The sequence below is a fragment of the Taeniopygia guttata genome, chromosome 1 (assembly GCF_048771995.1).
Source record: "Taeniopygia guttata chromosome 1, bTaeGut7.mat, whole genome shotgun sequence".
In the NCBI taxonomy this organism is placed as follows: Eukaryota; Metazoa; Chordata; class Aves; order Passeriformes; family Estrildidae; genus Taeniopygia; species Taeniopygia guttata.
In genome coordinates this window covers 3,187,600-3,209,943 of record NC_133024.1, presented here as the reverse complement: position 1 = coordinate 3,209,943, position 22,344 = coordinate 3,187,600, and the positions used below count along the sequence as shown (strand labels likewise).

The following is a 22,344-nucleotide window of genomic DNA, read 5'->3' as shown; positions in this document are numbered from 1 at the left end:
ACAATAAACAGCAAAGAATTACGGATGTCTGGATGCTCTCAGACACTTAAGTCACGAAAAGCATCCCTTGTGAACAAAGGAATAACCTTAAAAGCAACAGCCTGTTGCATATTCATATATCTCATACATGATGCATAAATTCCTTGCAAATTAAGAACTTTTCTGGTTTTTGTCAACTTCTTCTCCTTAATCTTGGTGGTTCCAAAAAGACAGAGAAGGTGGAAGAATGTTTGTCTTTTCTGATAAGTAGCCAGTAACTTTTTATGGGCCCCCTTCGCTGACATCTCTGTGTGAAGAGTTTCTTGATTATCTCATCTTCCTAACTGAGCTTGTAACAAATCCTATATCTCAAAGTTTCTATTTTAACATTATGTTGTAACCTAAAACTACATTTAACACACTACTTAAAAGAATTAATACAACGTAACTTTCTAACATTACACATATAAGATTCATTGTAACATATACAAAAAGCCAATCATAAAATACACATTTTTCACAATGAAGAACCAGAAAAAGGGTAAGACCTGCCAGAAACAGGGTAAGGCCTTAGGGCAGATCTTGTCAGCTGTGAAAAGTTCACTATCATTCTAGTAAGAATGCTTAAATGTGGACCAAAGATGTATTTTTCTAAAGTCCTACCGTTTAAAAAATAAAACTTAATACAACTGATCAATAAGTAAGTAAATACAGATCAGCTTTTTAAAATAAGGGATTACAAAAAAAGCACTTGTCTACATTGCCAAAATGGCAAATGCTTTTCTAATGGGAGGTTCCAGGGACTTTGATGTGCTGATGGTATTTTACTTCTTAAAAAAATCTTATAGAAAACAAATGGTTACTTGAAGAATATTGGGAAGGAACGGAACAGTATCCACAAACAGCAGTACCAAGGGGCAGGTAAAGCTTTGGCTTTGCCATTTCCACTACTCCCCACAGGCCTGCAGCTTCAGGGAGTAACCGGGGAGGGCCTGAACGCCAAATCCCGCAGCCCCGACCCCTCCGGCCGCCTGTGCCGAACCCGACGGAGACACACGGCTCTGTAAATCTCCGCCATGAGCTGCAAAGGCCGGGCCGGGCCGCGCCTCCTTCTCCGCCGGCGCCGCGTCCCGCCATTGCCACACGGGCCTTGCGCCCAGGCAGCCAATGGGAGCCCGCCCGCCGGCCCCGCAGCCAATGGGAGACCGCGACCAGCCGCTGCCGCCGTCCCCGCAGCCAATGGGAAAGCACGGCCAGCCGATGTTGACAGCGCCCAAATCCAGGACTCGGAGCGGCGTGATTGGGCATTCAGCAGCGCCAGCAACCAATCAGAATACAAATCCTGCCCACCGCGGGATCCCATTGGTTATATACCAGAACTGATTGGCGCAACAACCAATCGGAGGCGGCAGAGGGGCGGCGCGCGAGGTTTGAATCGGCCGGCCGCGGTGTGGGGGGGCGGGCGGAGCCGTGCCTCAGCATGGCCGGCGGCGCGATGTGGGGCGGGCTGCGGCGCAGCGAGGCCCGCTTCATGGCAACCATGAGCCGCATCCTGGAGGAGGTGAGCTGCGGGACCGGGCTGGCGGGCGGGGAAGCGCTGCCTGAGAGCAGCGGACCGGCAAGAGCGGAATGCAGCAGGACAGACAGCTGGGAATGACAGTGCTGGGTACGCGACTTGGTGCCCTCATAGTGTCCTTAACCCCCATTATCTTGCGTAAGACGGGCACTTAGTGTCCCCCTAAGTGGGGATTCCCTCTGTGAATCCCTTGGGAGTCGTTCTGTGTTCTTCTCCCAGCGCAGCCACACGCGTTTATCCCGGGATGCGGCTTTCCCCTTCGGAAAATGTTTTGTGCCGCCGCCGGGTTAAATCCTCTAGAAGGATTTTCTCGGCTATATCATCGGATGTTTTTACATGTTATGAGGTGCTGGTTTTGGCTGGAGGCTGCTTTTAGTTTCTACAGCAGGCGTTTGAGTGAAACTGTCAGCGACTTAACTGCATTTTAAACCCCTTTGGAGCCCTGTTTTGGCACTGGCTGGCTTATGCCTTAGGTTGAATTGCTTGCACACACGCTTAAAATACATCGGTTTCCTGTAGGAGTTAATATTTCCAGATTGCTGATTTCTAGCTTTAGCCAATAAAACAACATACTGATAACTTCATATTTAGCATAAAGCAAAAACTTGTCCTAAAAACAACACATAAAACAGACATTGCTTTGGTCATTTGTTCTAATATTTAATGCTACTTTTTATTTAGTACAATCATCCTTTTGAAGATGACATACTTGTTTCCATGGACACTCTCACTTACGATACACCTGACGGTAAGATCTCCTTAAAGCTACAATGTTTGCATAGTGTAGGTGTGGACTTAGTAAAGCATACATGTGTTGGCAGCTACAGAATATTTAAGTGCAACAGATACTGAATTTCATATGACATTTCATACTAAGACTTTAGTAATACCAAGAGTTTACTCCCATGTGCACGTTTAGTCTATTGCATGCCCCATTTTAGACAAGTAAATGGTTATTAGCAAAGGTCAGGATAAAAAATGGGTAATTTTTGGATGACATTGTGAAAAACGCCAAACACTTGGTTTTTAAAAGTTTAATAATAATAAAATGGTTATAAAAATAGTAATACAAATAGAGTAATAAAAGTTTGGATTTAGGACAATTACAAGACAATAAAAAGCAAAGACTTATGGATGTCTGGATGCTCTCAAGCACTTAAAACACAAAAAGCATGCCTTGTGAACAAAGGAATAACCTTTAAAACAATACACTGTTGCATATTCATATATATTTGATAGTAATGCTTACATTGTATTTAAAACAAGAAACTCTGTTATATTTCAACTGCTTCTTTTAATCCCCATGGCATCTTGGAGTCTGAGCAAGGCTTGAAGAAATTAGCTTCTTCTGATAAGAAAACCGTAAATTCTTTGTTGGAAGATTTACATGCTGTGTGACTGTTTTCTTGAAGCGAGTACCTCATTCCTTTAAAAAAACCCCATGAACATAGTTTCTATTGTAACTACTAAAACTTCCCTTTAACTACAAAACTACACTTGCCATATTATTAAAATGTCAATGCAACACAACTAATTAATATAATACATATAGTAACTATCTGCGTAGAGCGATATAATATGCATTTTTTACAGACTTTAGTATACTACCAAGAGTTTACTCCTATGTGCACGTTTAGTCTATTGCATGCCTCATTTTAGATAAGACAAGGGTTATTAGCAACATTCAGGATAAAGAATGGGTAATTTTTGGATGACATGAAGGAAGAAACTTGAAAACAGAATAGACTGTAAGGAAGCAAAGGAGCTTCTGAAGCAAAAGAAGCTTTTAGCAGCTCTTCCCTGAAAATCACTTCTCTGACCAGCCTTCTTCCTCTTCACCAAAAAATCAATCCCTATCAAAAGTACCACATACATGAATTGCCACATCAATTTTTGTAACTTACTGGAGAGACTGGGGACGTACCAGATGTGCACCAAAGGTTTTTTACAGACTGGCAGGCTTGCATCTCATATCCATTATCCATTGAGAGCGGCAGGCAGCATTCATAGAGTACTCTGATAGAAGCTGTTACTGTACAGCTTTGGATTTGTAAAGGTTTGGATATGCTTTTGGGTTAGTGGCTTCTGTTCAATATGGAATGAATATGAATCTCAGTCCTGAAGAGTTTTAATTAGGACTTTAACTAACCTCAGATGCCATGGAGTCTGTCTTCATCAACTAAAATCTAGAAACTAAAATAATTTACCTTTTTTTCCCATCTTGGTAGAATATGGGGCTGTAATGCTCTTTGGATTTTAGCTCAGTCTTGTTAGACTCAGCATGTGATTTTCTTTTTTGTCTTGCCTGCCTTTGCAGCTTGGATTACCATATTCTCCTGGTTTGTTTTCCTTTAAATTTTTATTACAGCAAATGTGGTGGACAGCTCAGATTTGCTAATGCTGTGTTATTCTGGAATATGTTGTTCCTAAATGTTTGTTAGAGTGATATTCAGTATAGGTGGTATTATAATATGTGGTAATACTGTTGCTTTTTGTTTTTTCTAGGACCTAAACAATGGGAGCAAGTGTCACAGAAGGATGTTAGAAAATGGAGAAAGAAAATGTTTAAGGTATTTAATAATACAGTCCTACCATGCAGCCGAAATGCAGCAATATTTCTTCATGGATGTATAGGTAGATAGGATTATATTCCAATCTTACTTTTGCCATACAATATTTTCAGAGGTATTGAAGAGGTCAACATCTGCTTTGAAATAGAGTTTTAGGATAGATTAAGATTTTTCTGATGCTTTAGGCTAAAATAGATGACCATTTATCAGTGGTTAGCACCACTAGTAAACCTGGAAAATTTTTTTTTTCAATTGCTGTCTGTTAGGAATGTCTAGTTTCAGAACTCATTAGAATGTTTTCAGTGCAGTTAATGCATTGAATCAATTTATCTTTTTTCAGGTAATCAGCTCTTTGATTCCCCAGGGGTTTCTGGTTTCATCTTTAGTTGCTTTTTTTCTTCCCTGTGAAATAATGCCAGATTAATTAAAGAATCTTTGCAGTGTCAGCAGTCAATGTGTCAGGTAAGCCCATGGCCCGTATGGTGTGCCTTGGCAGCTTACCCAGAGCTGCTCTGAACAGCACAGAGTGAGGGCATGAGGAATGCAATTCAGTCTGAGGGAACAAGAGTTCATTTAATGGAGACCACCAAGAGGCTGAATTTTGGGTTCCCTTTCCACTCCTGGTAATACCTCGTGCACAGTCTACAGAGCATTGCTGCACAAGTTTCCCAATCAAATCCATAAAAGACTGTGAGGGAAATTCTCTGTCTTAGCCTCTTATGTGGGCCAAGGTATGTTCTTGCAGTGACTTTAGCAGCAAGAGTAAGGGAAAGAGTAAATGATCAGGTAAATTTCACCAGACACTTGTGGCTTTTCTGGTCAGGCCAGGGCAATCCTGAGCAAATCACATGGTTTTGTAGCTGTGGGCTATACTAAAGTAAATAAAGACAATGGTTAAAATTATTGTGCTTTTCTTTGATTATTCATTTTTATTCTATTGCAGCGTTATAGTCAAAGACCAAGGATCACAGGTACTGTTTGTTTAAAAAAAAAAATCCTGTTATAAATTATCTTAGGCCAAGAGTCTTGACTTAAAGGAAGATATTCAGGTTCATGCTAAACCCTTTAGGCTACTGATTGGACTTTGTGTGAGAAACCGTCTAGTAAATCATCAATATTACTGTTCAAGTTGTTAAAGTTGGGTGATCCACTTTCTCATAAAAAAATAAGCTTGGATAGATTTGTATTTATGCATGTATTTATATTTATTCCATAGAAAATAGAATCTCACAGGTTTTATCCCGTTTAAGAAAACCATACCTTGCTCTGAGTTTTTCTCTTTGAAACACAAATGCAAATGAGTAAGCATTTCAACTGCTTTGGTTGTTGTTAGCCTTAAAAAAAAGAAACAAAATTAAACCAACCCGTACACGTAAAACCCACAACCCAAAAAAGATACTTCTGACTATGGATTATTAAAGGAAATGTATGGATTTTACTTGCTTTCTCTTAAGTAGACTTAAGTATTTTAAATGAAGATACATAAAGCTTTGTGCTATTATGTGTAAACATTAAACAAATACCTATCAATGGACACCTCTCCTTTGAATATAACTTGTGTTGTTTTTTTCTAACTCACAGTCCTGAATTTTGTTAGATTAGAGCTTTATGATTTGGATAGAATGTCCAGCAGCCTCATCATGTTTTACTGATTCAAATGACAATCCTTTGAGTAGAGAGCTTTTTTTTAAATATATTGCAGCTCTCAATGTGGGAGGACCAGGTATATTAAATTTCAGACTCGCAGAGAAGTGATATTTCTATCACATATATATTACCTGCCTAAAATGTTTTTTTTCCCTGAGAATTTTTTGGAAACAAAATATGCTCTGTGGTGTTTCACATATCTTGCTCAGTAAGGGATTTCAACTGGAGACTACTTTGTTCTTCTAATTTCCTCTGTTTCCAATCCAGCTATCTTTGGAAAAGGCACAATTCAGCTTCTAAAAGACTGTTGTTGAGCAAGTAACACAGTAGTGTTTTGCAAAGGCATGAAGATTAATTTCCAGAGAAGGTTACAACCTTAAGCCAGAGCCTTCTAGGTATATGCTTGTTGAATTTTATGAGAGGGTGATTTTATAGCCACTGGTTGGAAAATTGTGTTTAGAATAATTATCAATGATCTGTGTCCAAACTTGAGGGAAGCATGGGGGATTTTTTACAGGATTTCTCCTGCTCACTTTATTGGTTTATGCTTTACTTAAGTAAATAAAAGAAGAGGGAATACCGTTAAATAACTCTCATATGATAGCAGGTAATGTTGACGACTGAGAAGGCTGCCTGACAAATTTGGGCTAAAACCTAAAGTAAAATGTCTTCAGTTTCATGCAAAGAAGTTCAAAGTAATAGACTTATTTTGGAATAATCAAATGCTGAAGGGACAATTTTGAAAGTGGTTTGAGCCAACCAAGGAGATGGCACTCCGCTGTAAAAATAGCACACACAGTGTTAGAAGATATGCACAGGTGCCTTGAACAGGAAGCACACAAAACAGGTTTTACGCACTGTTCAACAGTGATAAAAAGTGTGCTGGAGTACTTTGGTTTGTGTTTCATTATAGTGTGATTGGCCAGATTGAGTCAGAAAAAGAAACCAATTACTAGAGCCACTGGTGATAGAGGGAAAAGTAAAAGAAATTGAAAACAGAAATAACAAGAGAGGCTAAGTATTATAAAAGTAATAGAGCTTTTTTTTCCTCCCTTTCATGCTAAGAAATATCAGAGGAACAGAGCAGTGGTGTTGAAGATGAGCACTCAACAGTACACCAGGTATGGGTGCCACATTGCATCTGTTTAGACTGAGTGTTCCAGGCCGGGCTGGGGGAGGCTTGGAGCAATCTGCCATCACAGAGGGGTTGGTACGAGATGATCTTTAAGGTCCCTTCCAACCCCAACCATCCTGTCAGCCTCTTTGGGAAAACATATTGGTGGAGTCAAAAGCTAAGAAATCATTTATGAGCCGGTGGTCCTGTATCATGATACCTGTACTGGATTTCAACTGAGTTATTAGGTTTATTTGTAGAGGGAGAGCAGTTGGATATATAGGCTTTTAACCATCAAGTACCTTTTTAGCTTGGCAATATGTGGGTGTAACTTTTTAAAGTATTATTTGTAAAATCTGCGTAGTCTAGAATAGGTTCTTTTGACTCAAAGTAAGTTTGTGTATAGACTTGTTAATAAAGGTGGTGTGAGTTGGTCAGAATTAGTGAAATACAACTGTGTTTGTTTCACCACTATCATCACCCCCCGGAAAAAATTGAGGAAGTAGTGAAAGCAGAAAAATTCTATGGGCTAATTAAGATAGCTTAATCTACCAGCTATTAAAATTCCTTTCATGTGCTTTTAAGGAATCTTCTGAGAACCCTGGTGTGGAAATATCTAATACAGGTGGGTTTTTTCTTTTACTACTTATCTAACCTTTATTTCACTTTACTTTGAAAGATGCAAATAGCTTTTTCATCAGTTTGTAATATAGCAAACTTAGTTTTCATACATGTTCTGTACTCTTTCAGAAGGTAGAGAATAGGAACTGCAAGAGTCTGAGGTATGAGTAGTTCTATGAAATCAGTTTTTATATTCTTCACTGAAATTTTAGTCCTGATTCACTGATACATTGAGAGTCAATGTGGAATGTGTTCAACTGTTCTTTCCCGAAAAAGGAAGGAATAATGGAAAAAAAACCTTGGTCTAGGTGTCAGACGTTTTATTAGGAGTCAGCATAGATACATTGACTATTAGGAGAGTGGTAAACAGAGGTTTGCAGTCAGTTGCAACAATTTTTCACTAGTGTTTCTAATGGTCTTGGCACCAGTCGTGAAGCTTTATAACAAGGTTTTGACCTTCTATTCCCAAATCATTATTTGATTCTGTTAATTAGTGGGAACTGACTTTGACATTTTTTTTTGTATTTATAACGGGTATTATTCAACATGCAGTCATTGACTTGCAGTGTGCGTGCTTAAAAGCATTTCTGTTTTGAGTTCACCTGTCTTTTAATTGATATTAACCTTCAAATTGCAGATGAAGAAAGTGATGACGTAGTCTCAGTAGGAAGAAAGTTTGAAGACATTCACCTGCAGGTAAAAATTCTGGTGTCTGATAGAATGTAATGATTCAATAGAAACTATTAATGAATTAACTATTTGACTAGTTTACACATGCCAGATGAGTTGATATACAGTCAGCAGAAGACTTGATATGGTCTGCATTTTAATGTACATTTTTAGCAAGTGAGGGATTCAATAAATAGTGACACAAAGACCAATGACAAGTGATATTATTGTCTTGCCAATACCCGTGGGCCAGAGAAAACCCTGCAATGTACTGCATCAGCAGGCAGCTCTGAGAAAGGCCTTTATAAGTAAGGGAAAGGAGGAACCAGATGGATCACAAGGTGAAAACACTTAGAAGAACTATGGTCATTCACCTGAGAGTTTAGCATAAATTGGTAAGTGACTTAAAGCAAATGGTAAATGTGAACTAATGGCTGCTATAACAAAGGCAGCCTGGAATCTTCTGCTGTTGCTTCCCAAACTAGACTATGGTCAGGACTAGCCAGAGTTATTCACATTGCTGGGGGAAAATATAACACACACTTTGTGTGTGCAGCCATTGTAATCCTGTGTTCTGCTTGCTCAAATAGCATTGCCAAAAATGGGATTTACTTTCCTTACTGGTTTAACACAGTGCTGGTGTCCTCTCTCTGACAACAGCTAATGCAATCAGCTTCAGAAAGAGACACTTTGACTAATGAATTGCCTTTTCTTACAAAATTCTCTTGGATGTCACATTGAGGGTCATTGCAGAGTAGAGCTTAAGTTGTATATGAGTTGTCATGGGATGGTAAGAGTACATGTAAAGATTTGCAGCTGTAATTATCAGAGCTTTGTAACCATTTTCCTTTTTTCCTCTTTTCTTTTTTTGAGTGGTTTGTTTGTTGACTTTTTTGTTTTTAACAGTGGATCTGTAAGGCAGTGTGTGCTCTTCCCTGAATAAACTTGTTAATTATTGTTTTTTATATGTCTTTACATTTAGTTCCTTCTTGGGATTTGGGGTCTTTTTGGTTTTTTGAGGGGGGATTGTTGCCTACGATGTATACATTAAAAATAAGTTTATGCTGGTTGCATATCCTGATCTGCAGGATACTAGCTTGCAGTAAATCAGAATAATCGGTTTGGAGTTGCCGGAGCCAATAATTTCTATGTGTTTTATTAATTTCATTTTCCTCCTAGAATCTGATTGCAGATGATGGGCAAATCTTCAAGGAAGAAATAATTCCAGTGGATGTGATAGTACAAGGTGATGAGAGAAATATTCCCAAATGGATAACGGTAACATATTTCTCCTAAATTACTAGTTTGAATAAAATAAAAGCTCTTTAACTGGGTAGCAGTTAAATGAGTTCTAACACAACTTCTCTGTGGTTCTCCCATTGTCTGTGTAGATATTGTAGGATCTTGGTGTTTTGACAGCTCTGATATGTAAGAAGCAGAGCAAATCTTTTGCAAATTTGTTTTCACTTTTGTTTTACATTTATACTTTGATCTTTGAATCCTGATGTGCAGGTTGATCTTTGAGCTGTCTGTTTTCCACTAAGTCTACATCTGAGCTTTTTTGAGGGGAAAAAGAAAAGGATTGGCTTTGTTTTGTTTTGGGGGGTGAGGAAGATCAGAGGTGCAGTGTCATGATAGAGGTACAGTTTCTCTTTTCTGCTGGAGCTGCCAGAGATGTCTAGATTATTCAGGTCTGTGTGTAGCTATAGATCCGTGGGTAAATTCTTATAAAATATAAATTCCTATCTCAAATTGATAGGGGTTAATACATGACACATAATGTACAAGTTGAAAACGTAATGAATAGCTTTCCAAGAATAAACTAGTAACTCCTAAAACTTCCTACTGAAGTCTTAGACTAGATGTTTTCCACTTTGTCTGAACTTGGGTGAGCCCTTAAAGACCATGACTCTACATGACCCAGAATAGCAAGAGGCAAGGAAGGCACAAGTTAGGTTTTGATGATATCTCTAACACACTAAAAACTCAGAACATTAGTTTGTTTTTTTCTTTCTTTGTTTTCCAGATAACAACTCCAGTTTCATCTAAAAGTCATCATTCAACTTTGCCAGGGCAAAAACTGCTTGGTAAAATTTAGTCTTTGTCTGTTGGTCAAATATTAGTTACAAAAGTGTTTTTATTCAAATTCATTAGAAAAAATATTTCTTTTTCAGGGAGGCTTTGACCTTGTATCACCAGATAATTATTTTATTAGGTACATTATCAGCAACAGATTTTGACTAGCTTTTTTTATGTTTAAAATTGGTATTACTCAACATTTTTGATTCTTGCCCCAATGAAAACTTCTACTGTTTTTCATAAACTAAGCTATGGCTAGGCAGTAGCCAGCAGTTAATGGCTGAAAGAGGATTTGCAGTAGAGTTTGGTTAGTTTGGGGTTTAAGTACTCTGGTATTAAATTAGCTTCTTGATCTCCATAGCTGCCTCTAAGGCTTACAATTACTTCCCTGCTGAGGGAAATGTTACCTACTGTCACTTGAGAGGATAATTTCACATAAGCTTGTGAATGAGACAATGATTTCTTCCAATTTAGAATGCACAAGTTTTTTTTTCAACCTGCTTGATGAAACCTAGGAGAAATATTTCAGAGGCACCTGTAGCTTGGCTGCTGTAAGTTCCTTTGCAGTTTGCACTTGTGGGATAAATGAGTCCAGTGCTTCAGACTCTGGTTCTTTCATAGCAGCAAACAATAAAATGATTATCCCCTTCTCCTCCTCCTCCGCCTACGAATGGTCTGTGAAGAGTCTGGTGAGGATTTGTAGAAACCTCAGTGAGTTCCAGCTGTCTCCAAATACAGTAAGATGTAGAAATTAGATTCTTAGGGAGATGGGATTGGATTCCTCACAAAAAGATGGAGTGCACTGAGCTGTTTGGGATATGTGGTGTTTTGGCTTTTAGTTGTTTTGGTGTTTTTTTTTTCAGGGCTTCTTTTCTTGGTTGGGTTTTGGTGGTTTTTTGATATATAAAAGCTAACAAATAGGGCATACTAATTTAAGAAAAACTCTCTCTTCAGCTGTTTTAGCTAAAATTTTAATTTTGGGCAGGTGTTATCCATTTTTTAGTATTTGTACAGTATACTTCACACTTCTCAGTGAAGGCAGAGTTTCTTCCAGGTATTATACACTGTTTTTGCGTTGAAAGTGTGCAGAGCTTGTCAACAGCAGGTAAAAGTCAAGTGGAACAGTTCTCTGGACCTGCAAGTATTAGCCTGTCTTTAATAGGGAAAGTCCTTAGGATTACCCTCTTGCTTTCTCTGGAAGTAGCATAGCAGAGTACATCAACAATAACTTGTATATAACAATTACTTGTATCTACTATCACAGAAAACTGAATTAATTTGGAGAAAAGGACCAGTAAGTTATGAATTAGGGAATAAGTGTTTTGGATGCACCTCCTGTGAAATAGTTTTCTGGAATAAGCGTCATATTTTTGAGAGAACAAGGTGGAAGTTTCTTTTTTTTTTCTTCACTGTTCTCTCTTTGAGGTGCAAAGGTGTTACTGAATAGCCCTTTGGCCTTTAAAACCACTTTCCCATTCTCTGGAGAGAATACTTTTATTTCTCCATTCTTTGCCATGGCCTTCTGCTAATTACTGAAGATCCAGTCATTTGGAAGTATGACCACCAGCACATTGAAGTTATACTAAAATTAGTTTAGGTATTCACATTTAGAAGCATTTTCCACTTGTATACAAATCAACTCATTCTATGATATAAGCTTGTTTTTTAATAGTTTAAAATAGTTGTAATGGAGTCAGCCACTCCTGGACCCAGGAGTTGTTCTGTTTATCTCAAGAACTGCCCATTTTTGTGGCAGTCCAGTCAGTTCATCCTGATGAACATTTAGGAAGCAATCTGACTGGTGTGTGCCCAATTATACTGGAGGAAGATTGTTTGCCAGAAAGAGTAGTGGCAGTTTAAGAGTAGTATGATGAGGTGTCATAACCAGGGTTATTTTCACTCACAATTTCCAGGGTTATTCTCCTCTCCTTTTTCCTTCCCTCTGGTGAGTTCAGGGAAATTCAGCATTCTGGGCTGAAAATGCAGCCATCTATTTTATGCTCATGGATGACTGATTTTAGCTAATGATGAATTGGAAGGCCTGGCTACATCGAGGAAACAAATATTTTCTTGCATTTCATTCACAAAAGCACCCACATAATGCCTAAACATGAGTTAAAAGATTCAGACTTGTTTTTTCATATTCTCAAGTGTGCCTTCTTTCTCACTCTGTGAGTCCTAAGGTGTTCTTGACAACAGGAAGCTACTAAGAGGAAGGGTGAGAGAAAGTCCTTACAATCTTTGTTGGGATATTTAGGAATGTAGTGGGGATTCTGCATTAATGACTAATGAATCTTAGAGAGCAACAAAAGAAAACATTAAAAATATTTTCCTCTCTGAAATGTTTAATATAAATCCTAAAGAACTGATTGCAGACAACTTTTCTTTACTCTACTTTGCTCTACTGAAGTCATTTATGAACCAGCAAACCTTGCTTTTCAATTGGAATTGAAATGGAAAGGTAATACAGCTGAAAGTTATAGTGTAGAAAATTGCTTTCTAGAATGAAAATAGTGCACTCAATAACTTCCAGAGTGTGTGCTTAAAAGCATTTCTGTTTTGAGTTCACCTGTCTTTTAATTGATATTAACCTTCAAATTGCAGATGAAGAAAGCGATGACGTAGTCTCAGTAGGAAGAAAATTTGAAGGCATTCACCTGCAGGTAAAAATTCTGGTGTCTGATAGAATGTAATGATTCAATAGAAACTGTTAATGAATTAACTATTTGACTAGTTTACACATGCCAGATGAGTTGATATAGAGTCAGCAGAAGACTTGATATGGTCTGCATCTTAATGTACATTTTTAGCAAGTGAGGGGTTCAATAAATAGTGACACAAAGACCAATGACAAGTGATATTATTGTCTTGCCAATACCCGTGGGCCAGAGAAAACCCTGCAATGTACTGCATCAGCAGGCAGCTCTGAGAAAGGCCTTTATAGGTAAGGGAAAGGAGGAACCAGATGGATCACAAGGTGAAAACACTTAGGAGAAGTATGGTCATTCACCTGAGAGTCTCGCATAAATAGGTAACATGACTTAAAGCAAATGGTAAATGTGAACTAATGGCTGCTATAACAAAGGCAGCCTGGAATCTTCTGCTGTTGCTTCCCAAACTAGACTATGGTCAGGACTAGCCAGAGTTATTCACATTGCTGGGGGAAAATATAACACCCACTTTGTGTGTGCAGCCATTGTAATCCTGTGTTCTGCTTGCTCAAGTAGCATTGCCAAAAATGGGATTTACTTTCCTTACTGGTTTAACACAGTGCTGGTGTCCTCTCTCTGACATCAGCTAATGCAGTCAGCTTCAGAAAGGGACACTTTGACTAATGAATTGCCTTTTCTTACAAAATTCTCTTGGATGTCACATTGAGGATCATTGCAGAGTAGAGCTTAAGTTGTATATGAGTTGTCATGGGATGGTAAGAGTACATGTAAAGATTTGCAGCTGTAATTATCAGAGCTTTGTAACCATTTTCCTTTTTATCTCTTTTCTTTATTTGAGTGGTTTGTTTGTTGGCTTGTTTGTTTTTATCAGTGGATCTTTAAGGCAGTGTGTGCTCTTCCCTGAATAAGCTTGTTAATTATTGTTTTTTATATATCTTTACATATAGTTCCTTCTTGGGATTTGGGTTTTTTTTTTGGTTTTTTGAGGGGGGATTGTTGCCTGAGATGTATACATTAAAAATAAGTTTATGCTGGTTGCATATCCTGATCTGAAGGATACTAGTTTGCAGTAAATCAGAATAATCAGTTTGGAGTTGCCTGAGCCAATAATTTCTATGTGTTTTAATAATTTTATTTTCCTCCTAGAATCTGATTGCAGATGATGGGCAAATCTTCAAGAAAGAAATGGTTCCAGTGGATGTGATAGTACAAGGTGATGAGAGAAATATTCCCAAATGGATAACGGTAACATATTTCTCCTAAATAACTAGTTTAAATAAAATAAAACCTCTTTAACTGGGTAGCAGTTAAATGAGTTCTAACACAACTTCTCTGTGGTTCTCCCATTGTCTGTGTAGATATTGTAGGATCTTGGTGTTTTGAGAGCTCTGATATGTAAGAAGCAGAGCAAATCTTTTACAAATTTGTTTTCACGTTTGTTATACATTTATACTTTGATCTTTGAATCCTGATGTGCAGGTTGATCTTTGAGCTGTCTGTTTTCCACAAAGTCTACATCTGAGCTTTTTTGGGGGGAAAAAGAAAAGGATTGGCTTTGTTTTGATTTGGGGGGTGAGAAAGATCAGAGGTGCAGTGTCATGATACAGGTACAGTTTCTCTTTTCTGCTGGAGCTGCCAGAGATGTCTAGATTATTCAGGTCTGTGTGTAGCTATAGATCCGTGGGTAAATTCTTATAAAATATAAATTCCTATCGCAAATTGATAGGGGTTAATACATGGCACATAATGTACAAGTTGAAAACATAAAGAATAGCTTTCCAAGAATAAACTAGTAACTCCTAAAACTTCCTACTGAAATCTTAGACTAGATGTTTTCCACTTTGTCTGAACTTGGGTGAGCCCTTAAAGACCATGACACTACATGACCCAGAATAGCAAGAGGCAAGGAAGGCACAAGTTAGGTTTTGATGATATCTCTAACACACTAAAACTCAGAACATTAGTTTGTTTTTTTTCTTTCTTTGTTTTCCAGATAACAACTCCAGTTTCATCTAAAAGTCATCATTCAACTTCGCCAGGGCAAAAACTGCTTGGTAAAATTTAGTCTTTGTCTGTTGGTCAAATATTAGTTACAAATAGAAAATTTTTCATTAGAAAAAATATATTAGTTCTTGTAAACAAAGGTGTTATTTATCCAGCTGAAAACTTCAATCACCTGGATTCCAAAGGAAAGTTAGACATGATTTTGCTTATGGTAAACTGTATTTGGAAAACAAAGCAAATAACTTACGTGTATAAATCCAGCTTTTCTTGTGCAACCTCAGGAACAAATATGCATGGTTACAAAATTGGGCAGCATTTAGCTGACTGAGAGCAGTGGTTTTTAGTTCTGCTTATTTTAAATTCATGGAAAGTATATACAATGGCTTTGGGTCTGCTGGCAACTGGTATTCAAAGTGGTATTTTGCCTGTAAACTTTGTTCAGAACTTTTCAGACTTAGTGCAAGCCTAAGTGTTTTAGTGTAAATAATTTAGGCTTAACATCTACAGAAAGCATTATTTTCATCATGGTTTATGAAAGCAAAAGCTACACTTGTACTAGCCACATACAAAGCTTTCAAGGAAATCAGAAAGAAAGGAAAAAAACCTTTTGGATAAGGCTGTTACTTCTGACCAGGAGTCACAAAACAGCAAAGAACTCATCCTCTGGAATGGATATCTGTATATTATGCTACTTTGAATAGTGTGTTTTTTCCAATACATTTAATTTATTTCCTCTATAATATGTGAATTCCTATGTTTAGGAAGTGTATTAATTTTTTCTTTTGTAATAATCAGTGAGGTTATCTGAATCATATGCAGTTGGTTCTAAGTCACACAATATGCCATTGGAAGTGCCTTAATATGTTTGGATTTTTTTCTGTCTTCTGTTTTATTTTTTGACTCATTGTAGTTTCTGGTTTGGTGTTTGTTTTTTGTTTTGTTTTTTTTTTTTTAATAGGCTGTCAAGCTGCTGTTAGCAGAAAGAAGCTAGAGCTGTCAAATGAGTGTTCTTCATCCAAATATCCACAGTTACAGCATTCTGCTGTTCCCATTTCATCAAATACAACAGCCTCACCCAGGCACCAACCTTGTCCAGAACTGAGAAAGACTTCATGTGATAGTATCCTTGGAGAATACCAGTCTGCAGATGAGGAATGCTCCTTGAGCAATACAACTCTTGCAGACTTGTATCCAGCAATGGTAGAGACATTTACAAAGCTCATGAAGAAGCATTCTCAGAGCATAGTGTTCAAGTACATGTTTGGACGCCCACGGTCCAAGAAGAGGTATTCTAGAAGACCAAAGCTCAATGTCACTGTAGACAAAATGAGAGGGTTTGAACCCTGTAAACTAAAGGAATCATTTCACAGCACATGTAGCTGTGGAATTGAAGACAACCAAAATCCAACTTCTGGAAAGAAGAGCAGAGAATTGTGTTGTGACAGTTGCCCCGTTAATAATTCGTCTGGGCTGGTGCCTTATGCTTATACTGATACAAATGAAATCAAAATGCCTTACTCTGACTCAAGTTTAGAACAACATTTGGCATTTGGAAAAAGCCTAGAAATCTGCAAAGACACTACTTTTCCTGATGTTATGGGTAGAATAGGAGAGACATTTCTAGTTGAAGATAAATTACAGACTACTGCCACACCCAAGAGTTCAGAATACAGTGAAATTGAAGAACATAAACATACTTACAGACATTTCTCAGAACCTAGTTTTATAACATCTACTGCCAGTTCAGATTCAAGAGTGCTTCATCTTGTAAAAGAGAGTAAGACTGAGAAAACTGACTCTTGTTTTGGTACCTCAGAGTTGTGTTCATCTGCTTGTAGTTCCCCTGGTAATAGAAACAATTCTATCCCTATCACAAATTGTTCTCCTGCAAAATCATCATTAAATACTGTGTTTGTATATCCTCAAAAAATAATTTCTGAAAGACAAACTTCTTTCCAGCACAAAGACTCATTTTCCTCCTGGCTTATGAAGCAGAGTCCTTCAAACAAGCCAAATAAATATGAAGATTCATTTGAGGAACTCTACAACAAAGTGTGTTCTGAAAAATTCCAAAAGCCTTTGACATTGACAAAACCGCTTTTAAACTCGCAGAACCTTGAAGAGAAAGGAACATTAGTGAAGAGTAATCTAAGTGATTCTGGGAGGTCTGCTAATCGGTGTGATATAGAATTTGACAGGCTCTTTGAGAAACTGTGTGGGGAGTCTGTTCCAAAATTTCCTGGGCTTCAGGCAGCTTTAAATTTCAAGAAATATGAAGAAATGCAGATACCTGAAACTGTAAATGCGCTTGTTAATTCTCCTGTCCGAGCTTATCCTGCAATTTCCAGAGTTAAAAGAGCAAATTTTTTAAACTATCTTCCTTGTTCACCAGTAAAGCGACTGAAACTTACACCAGAACATTGTTTTTCTCCAAGGAAATGTCAGGATATTTTCCACCGTGAAAAGGGTAATCTTCAAACAGGCAGCATGGATTTCTTGAGCACATACAGCTGTAGCAACCCCAGCTCTTTTGCTGATCACAACTCTCATTGTCAGGTATTTAAGGACCTTGGGGGGAAAAAAATTGTGCACCTTTAGATATTTGGAGAAGGGCTTAAGAATGGATTAGAGCTGCAAGCTGTTTTAACTAGGGATAGCATGCTTCTGGTGCTTTTTGGTCAGTCAGCTTTTACAGCTCTGTGGACTTGGGGATATCAGGTCTCCTGGATCCATGTGATGAAGCTCTCTATACTTAATAAATTTGAAATGGTTCTAAATGAAAGGTTTTACTCCATTTTAATAGGCAATGTCACTGGAAGAAATGGTCTCAAATAGTGACTCAGTTATGGTGTTGTCCTGAAATGAGATTATTTTATAGATGGACAAGTCCACAGTCATTTCTTCTGAGGCAAGCTGTGAAATAGTATATATTTTTAATGAATGTTATATGTTGCTGCTTTATTTTCAGGGCTCTAGATCTCATGATTCTTCAGATAAAAGTTTTCTTGGTATTCCTGGCACTACCCTGCAAGGTTCGTTTCAGATACTTTATTAATTCATGCAAGAGTATTTTCTTAAGGAAGTGTTTCCAATGTTTAAATATGCTGGTACTTAAACAACATTCTGTAATGTTCATGCTACTCAACACTGTTCTTGCCCTTTTCTTTCACTTTTTCTAATCACCAGAATCTGGGACTGCAGGTGCACACTCTGGTTGGCCTTGGGTAATGGAGAATTGCTGCTCTTTAAGTAATGTGAGGAAGTGTCAATCAAGGTAATAATAATCTCTTTTTTAAAGAGATTTCAAAATGAATTCTTACTTCTCTTAATAAAGATACAGAGGTGACGTGTATATTTGTCGAATGGAAGTGAGTGTGGGAGAGCCCTGGCTAATCACACCTGCAGACTTGAACACTGAGAGACAAGTGTCTGTGCTCCAAATTAGCCAGACTCCAGCAAGGAGAGCTGCTGAGCACAAGACGTGAGATGACCTGACTGAATACCTACTGTAATCCTTATCTGGTGTTCATGATAAAGGCAGTTATTATTTTAGATATGCTATGGAATTGTTTTGATCGTGGCTCTGTGTTTAAGCTGACAAGAGAGGAGTGCAGCATGTTGCCATTTAAAAGGACTTGCAAAAGTTGATCTCTGTGCAGTTGGGCATCACTACCTGCATTTTGGCTTTGTGTGAGCAAGGACAGCCTCTTTGGAATATGTCAGGGATCCTCTCCTCCTTATCACTACTGGCTGTGTATTTAGATCTCTGGAAGTAGGACAGTTGTCTCAGTTCCCTGAATACTGGCTTAAAATGTCTGGTTTTCATAACAAAGGTAATTTATAAGGGATTATCAAGCTTCAGATCTCTTGGATTGTTAATTACAAGCATCTAATATTCTAAGGATTCTAAAATCATTAAAAGATCTCTAAAATATTTCTAATTTTATTTACCAAAACATTTTTGACATACTTTTTTTACCATAAGTGCAGTTTGTCACCAGACACTATGCTAGCTTCCCAAGCTCATTCAAGAAATATTTTCACTATGCTTGAGCTCATCATATGGGTGGATATCAACATTAACTGACAATGTTTGAATTAGAAATTCAAAGGAAGGCTGAAAGCATTTTCTAAACTACTTGTATGGAGAATTTAACCAGAAAAGAAGTTTAATGATGTAAAGAAAACAGTTTCAGTTTAAGCAAAGATGGAATTGAAATTTAGAGTCTTGTATTACAAATACATAAAATATTGATAAAGATTATATTTGGATTATTTCTTATATAATGGAAGCTTAGAGACAAGATGATGATTATGCAAGGACATTTCTGTGATGTTGAGTATGCCCACTTAGCTGAGCAAAGTTCTCAGGTCTTGTATTTCCTTTTGTTTTTCCTTACTGTGTCATCCTGTCTCCCCATACAAAACAGCCATTCTTGTAAGATTAGTTATTGTTTTTTAAAGGAAATGGTTTTTCTTTCTTTAATGCATATATGTAGAGAAGTCAAGATTTCAGAGTTTTCTTCCAAGTCATCTGGAATGAAATCTATTTCTTTCTTCTTTACTTACACAAATACATGTTTGCTGATTTGTAGCCAAAATGAGCTGTCAGCTGGAAAGGTTCCTGAGGCCTGTGGTGTGATATTTTTAGCTTTCTATGGTTCCCAGGAGTGAAGCTTTTTAATGGCTTCAGATCCCTCAGAGGTTTAATGCCTAAGCCACATGGAAAAGTGCTCTATTTTGTAATGAATGGTTGTGAAAAGAAAAGGAATAATGTCTTTCTGACTGGAACCAGATTGACTTTATCTAGAAAATGATTATGAAAGAGATTTCTAAAAAGGAAATGTTCATATCTAAGAAACTTTTCTTCAGCTCTGTGTGAATGCTGTCCTACAGTTTTACTGTTATATTTAATTGTCACGTGTAAACCAAATTAGTTTAAAATAGGAGAGAAAATTTATGCAATTTCTTAAGTAATATGCAAGGTGTTCTCACTTGTCTTTACCTTTTAACTAGTTGTGAATGCATTCCAAGATTGCATCTCAAAGTTTAATGGATATACATAACTTAGAGTGATCTAGTAGCACTACTGAGGCATTAAAATGACCCAGCATGAAAAGCTTCCTCTCCATCTGAAAGCACATAGGATAGCAGACAAGGAACCCTGCTGCTGTTCACAGTCAAGATGTCCAGATAACTTGCTTTGACAATTTATTTCAATTTCATCCTGTTCATTGAAGTTTCAGCAAATTTTTGTGTAATTTACTCCATCATCTAAACAGGCGTTTTGGATTTTTTTCCCTAGGGTGTACAGAAAACTAAGCTACAGTGATGGGAAAGACCAGTTGTGATAATCCCTTGGATGACTCTCTGGTCAAAGCTCACCAAGAAGCATTAATGCACTGTTACAGTGGAAAAAGTTTTATATAGTCTGTGTTTTATTCAGTGTTGTTTCTTCTTCTGAGAACCACAGATGTATGGTAATATATGTAAGCAATATATATATATATTGATATATGTAAGCAATACACAACTAGTTCTGATTTATACTTCCTTGTAGTTCAAATCTTTGGGAAAGGTTTTGTCCCTTTTAACAGCGCACTTCTTACTCAATTTATGGCTAAGTTGGAATTTTATATTTGACAGTATTTGTAATAACAGAATGTGATCTGTATTCATTTATTTGCTGATAAGCTTTGATTCTTACTGTATTAATAATAAGGAACAACCTCTTTTACCTAAATTGCTGCTTACTCATGTTTTTTGCATATATCAGTGAAGACCCAAAAATCACTGCTATATGCTATGATTTGACTCTACTATGCAATGTTAATGTTAAAATTTTCCAGAGCTGATTGTTCAATAAGATTTTATACTTTTTATTAGATATGCATTCTGTGTTTTGACAAAATTGTACCTAACATCGTCTATGTCCTAAATAAAAAAATTGTTCTGAACAAATACCTGCCTTCAACATTTTATTTCACCTGAGTGAATTCTCAGGAGGAGTTTGTATGCCTGCATGAGCAAATCCATGAGAATGAGGTAGGAGGGTCCCAAAGGTTTTTCCTGCTGTGGCCTTTCTTGGCAAGGGGATTGATTGTTTTAGTGGTGTCAGAGCAGGTATTTGCTGTTTTATCAGTGCTGCCCCTTGTTATCTTTCTGAGCTTTAGAAAAAGAAGAAATTGGCTTTCTTTGGCTTTATTTCCAGACACACAGGAGGATTTTATTTTAGCTCTTAAAACCAAAATCTTGTTATCTTAAGTATTGTTCTTGAATAGGACAAGAAGACAGCTCTGGTGAGGTTTTCTCTGCAATAAGAACTTCTGCACACACATTCCCTCCTTCATAATTTGGATATTATGTGTCTTTCCATGACAGCAGCAAAATAGTGTCTTTTAGAAATGCTTTTGGAGCTCTTTTTTCTTCCTTTTCCTGACATGGATGCACTGTAGGGAATATATTTTATGAACTATCTTCTTCTTTGTTGAGGTCATTATTTCCCAGTATTGATACACTAGTACTGAGGGATTGCATAGTTCATTCTTTTCTGTTCTAAAGTAATTTAGAAGTCAACTGGAATTGGGTTTTGGACCTGTTCTGAATCTAGGTATGACTTCTACACAGCAACTCAACTCAACTTCTACAAGTTGAAGGTAAGGAAGGTAAGTTGCTTTATTCAACATAGCAAAACTGTCTTCATGAAGATTACTTTGAAATAATTTAAAGAGGTCATTCTTGGAAAACCTACAAGTGTTGGAAGATAAGATCATACCAGTGCCATGTTTTGGGTGCTAGCAGTAGCAAAAAAGGGACAAAGAGTTTCTATTTTTAGAGTTGATCCTCCTATGCCGTGTGAGCCAGCAGACTCTTAAAAGTATGGTACAAGCAAAAGTCTGTTTCTCCTAACAATACTGTTTAGCCAGGTACATCTGCAGTGGTTATCAAATGCTGTAATTACTGATGGACTACATCTGCCTCATCTTACAAAGATGTCAATGGTGCTACCTGATCTCTCATGTTTTGAGTTCCATTCTTCTACCCTTCCAAACAGTTTTGCCTTTTCCCACTATATTTCCTCTTTTTAACTCATTCTTTACTGTTCTGTTGAACTGGTACTTGAATGCTAAGTTTACTGTTAATAAGAAAAAGCTTTACACTGCTTCTTTTTACTATAAAATTTTTTTAAGGAACAGTGGAAAAACAGATGAAGTTACTGAGACAGTGTCAACCTAGAACCTAGCACCTCCTCTTATGTTGTAATTATTTGAAACTTGCTTTATATGTAAAGAATTTAACTAGTATATGATAGTTTATGTAGGTCTTTCATGTCTTGAAAATAGAACAATATTGAACATGCTTTTTTAAGGATTCAGCAGTCACTTGAAAACACCCCAAAACTCGTTTAAAAAA

General features: G+C 37.3%; 1 protein-coding gene across 2 annotated transcripts; it reads left to right on the top strand.

Moving 5' to 3' along the window:
• Window positions 1-1,414: 1,414 nt before the first annotated feature.
• On the top strand, window positions 1,415-20,892 carry HJURP (Holliday junction recognition protein). 2 transcript variants are annotated; one of them, XM_072936238.1, is made up of 16 exons: window positions 1,415-1,540; window positions 2,237-2,303; window positions 4,061-4,125; window positions 5,069-5,096; window positions 6,838-6,893; window positions 7,472-7,511; window positions 8,145-8,203; window positions 9,356-9,454; window positions 10,203-10,263; window positions 12,860-12,918; window positions 14,074-14,172; window positions 14,921-14,981; window positions 15,890-17,487; window positions 17,900-17,963; window positions 18,118-18,205; window positions 20,237-20,892. In XM_072936238.1, exons 1-16 carry the CDS (start codon window positions 1,460-1,462, stop codon window positions 20,280-20,282), a joined length of 2,571 nt encoding a protein of 856 aa, XP_072792339.1. In that variant the 5' UTR covers window positions 1,415-1,459; the 3' UTR covers window positions 20,283-20,892. The 2 variants fall into 2 exon arrangements, with proteins under 2 accessions (XP_072792339.1, XP_072792368.1); XM_072936267.1 differs by lacking the exons at window positions 8,145-8,203; window positions 9,356-9,454; window positions 10,203-10,263.
• The last annotated feature ends 1,452 nt before the right edge of the window (window positions 20,893-22,344 follow it).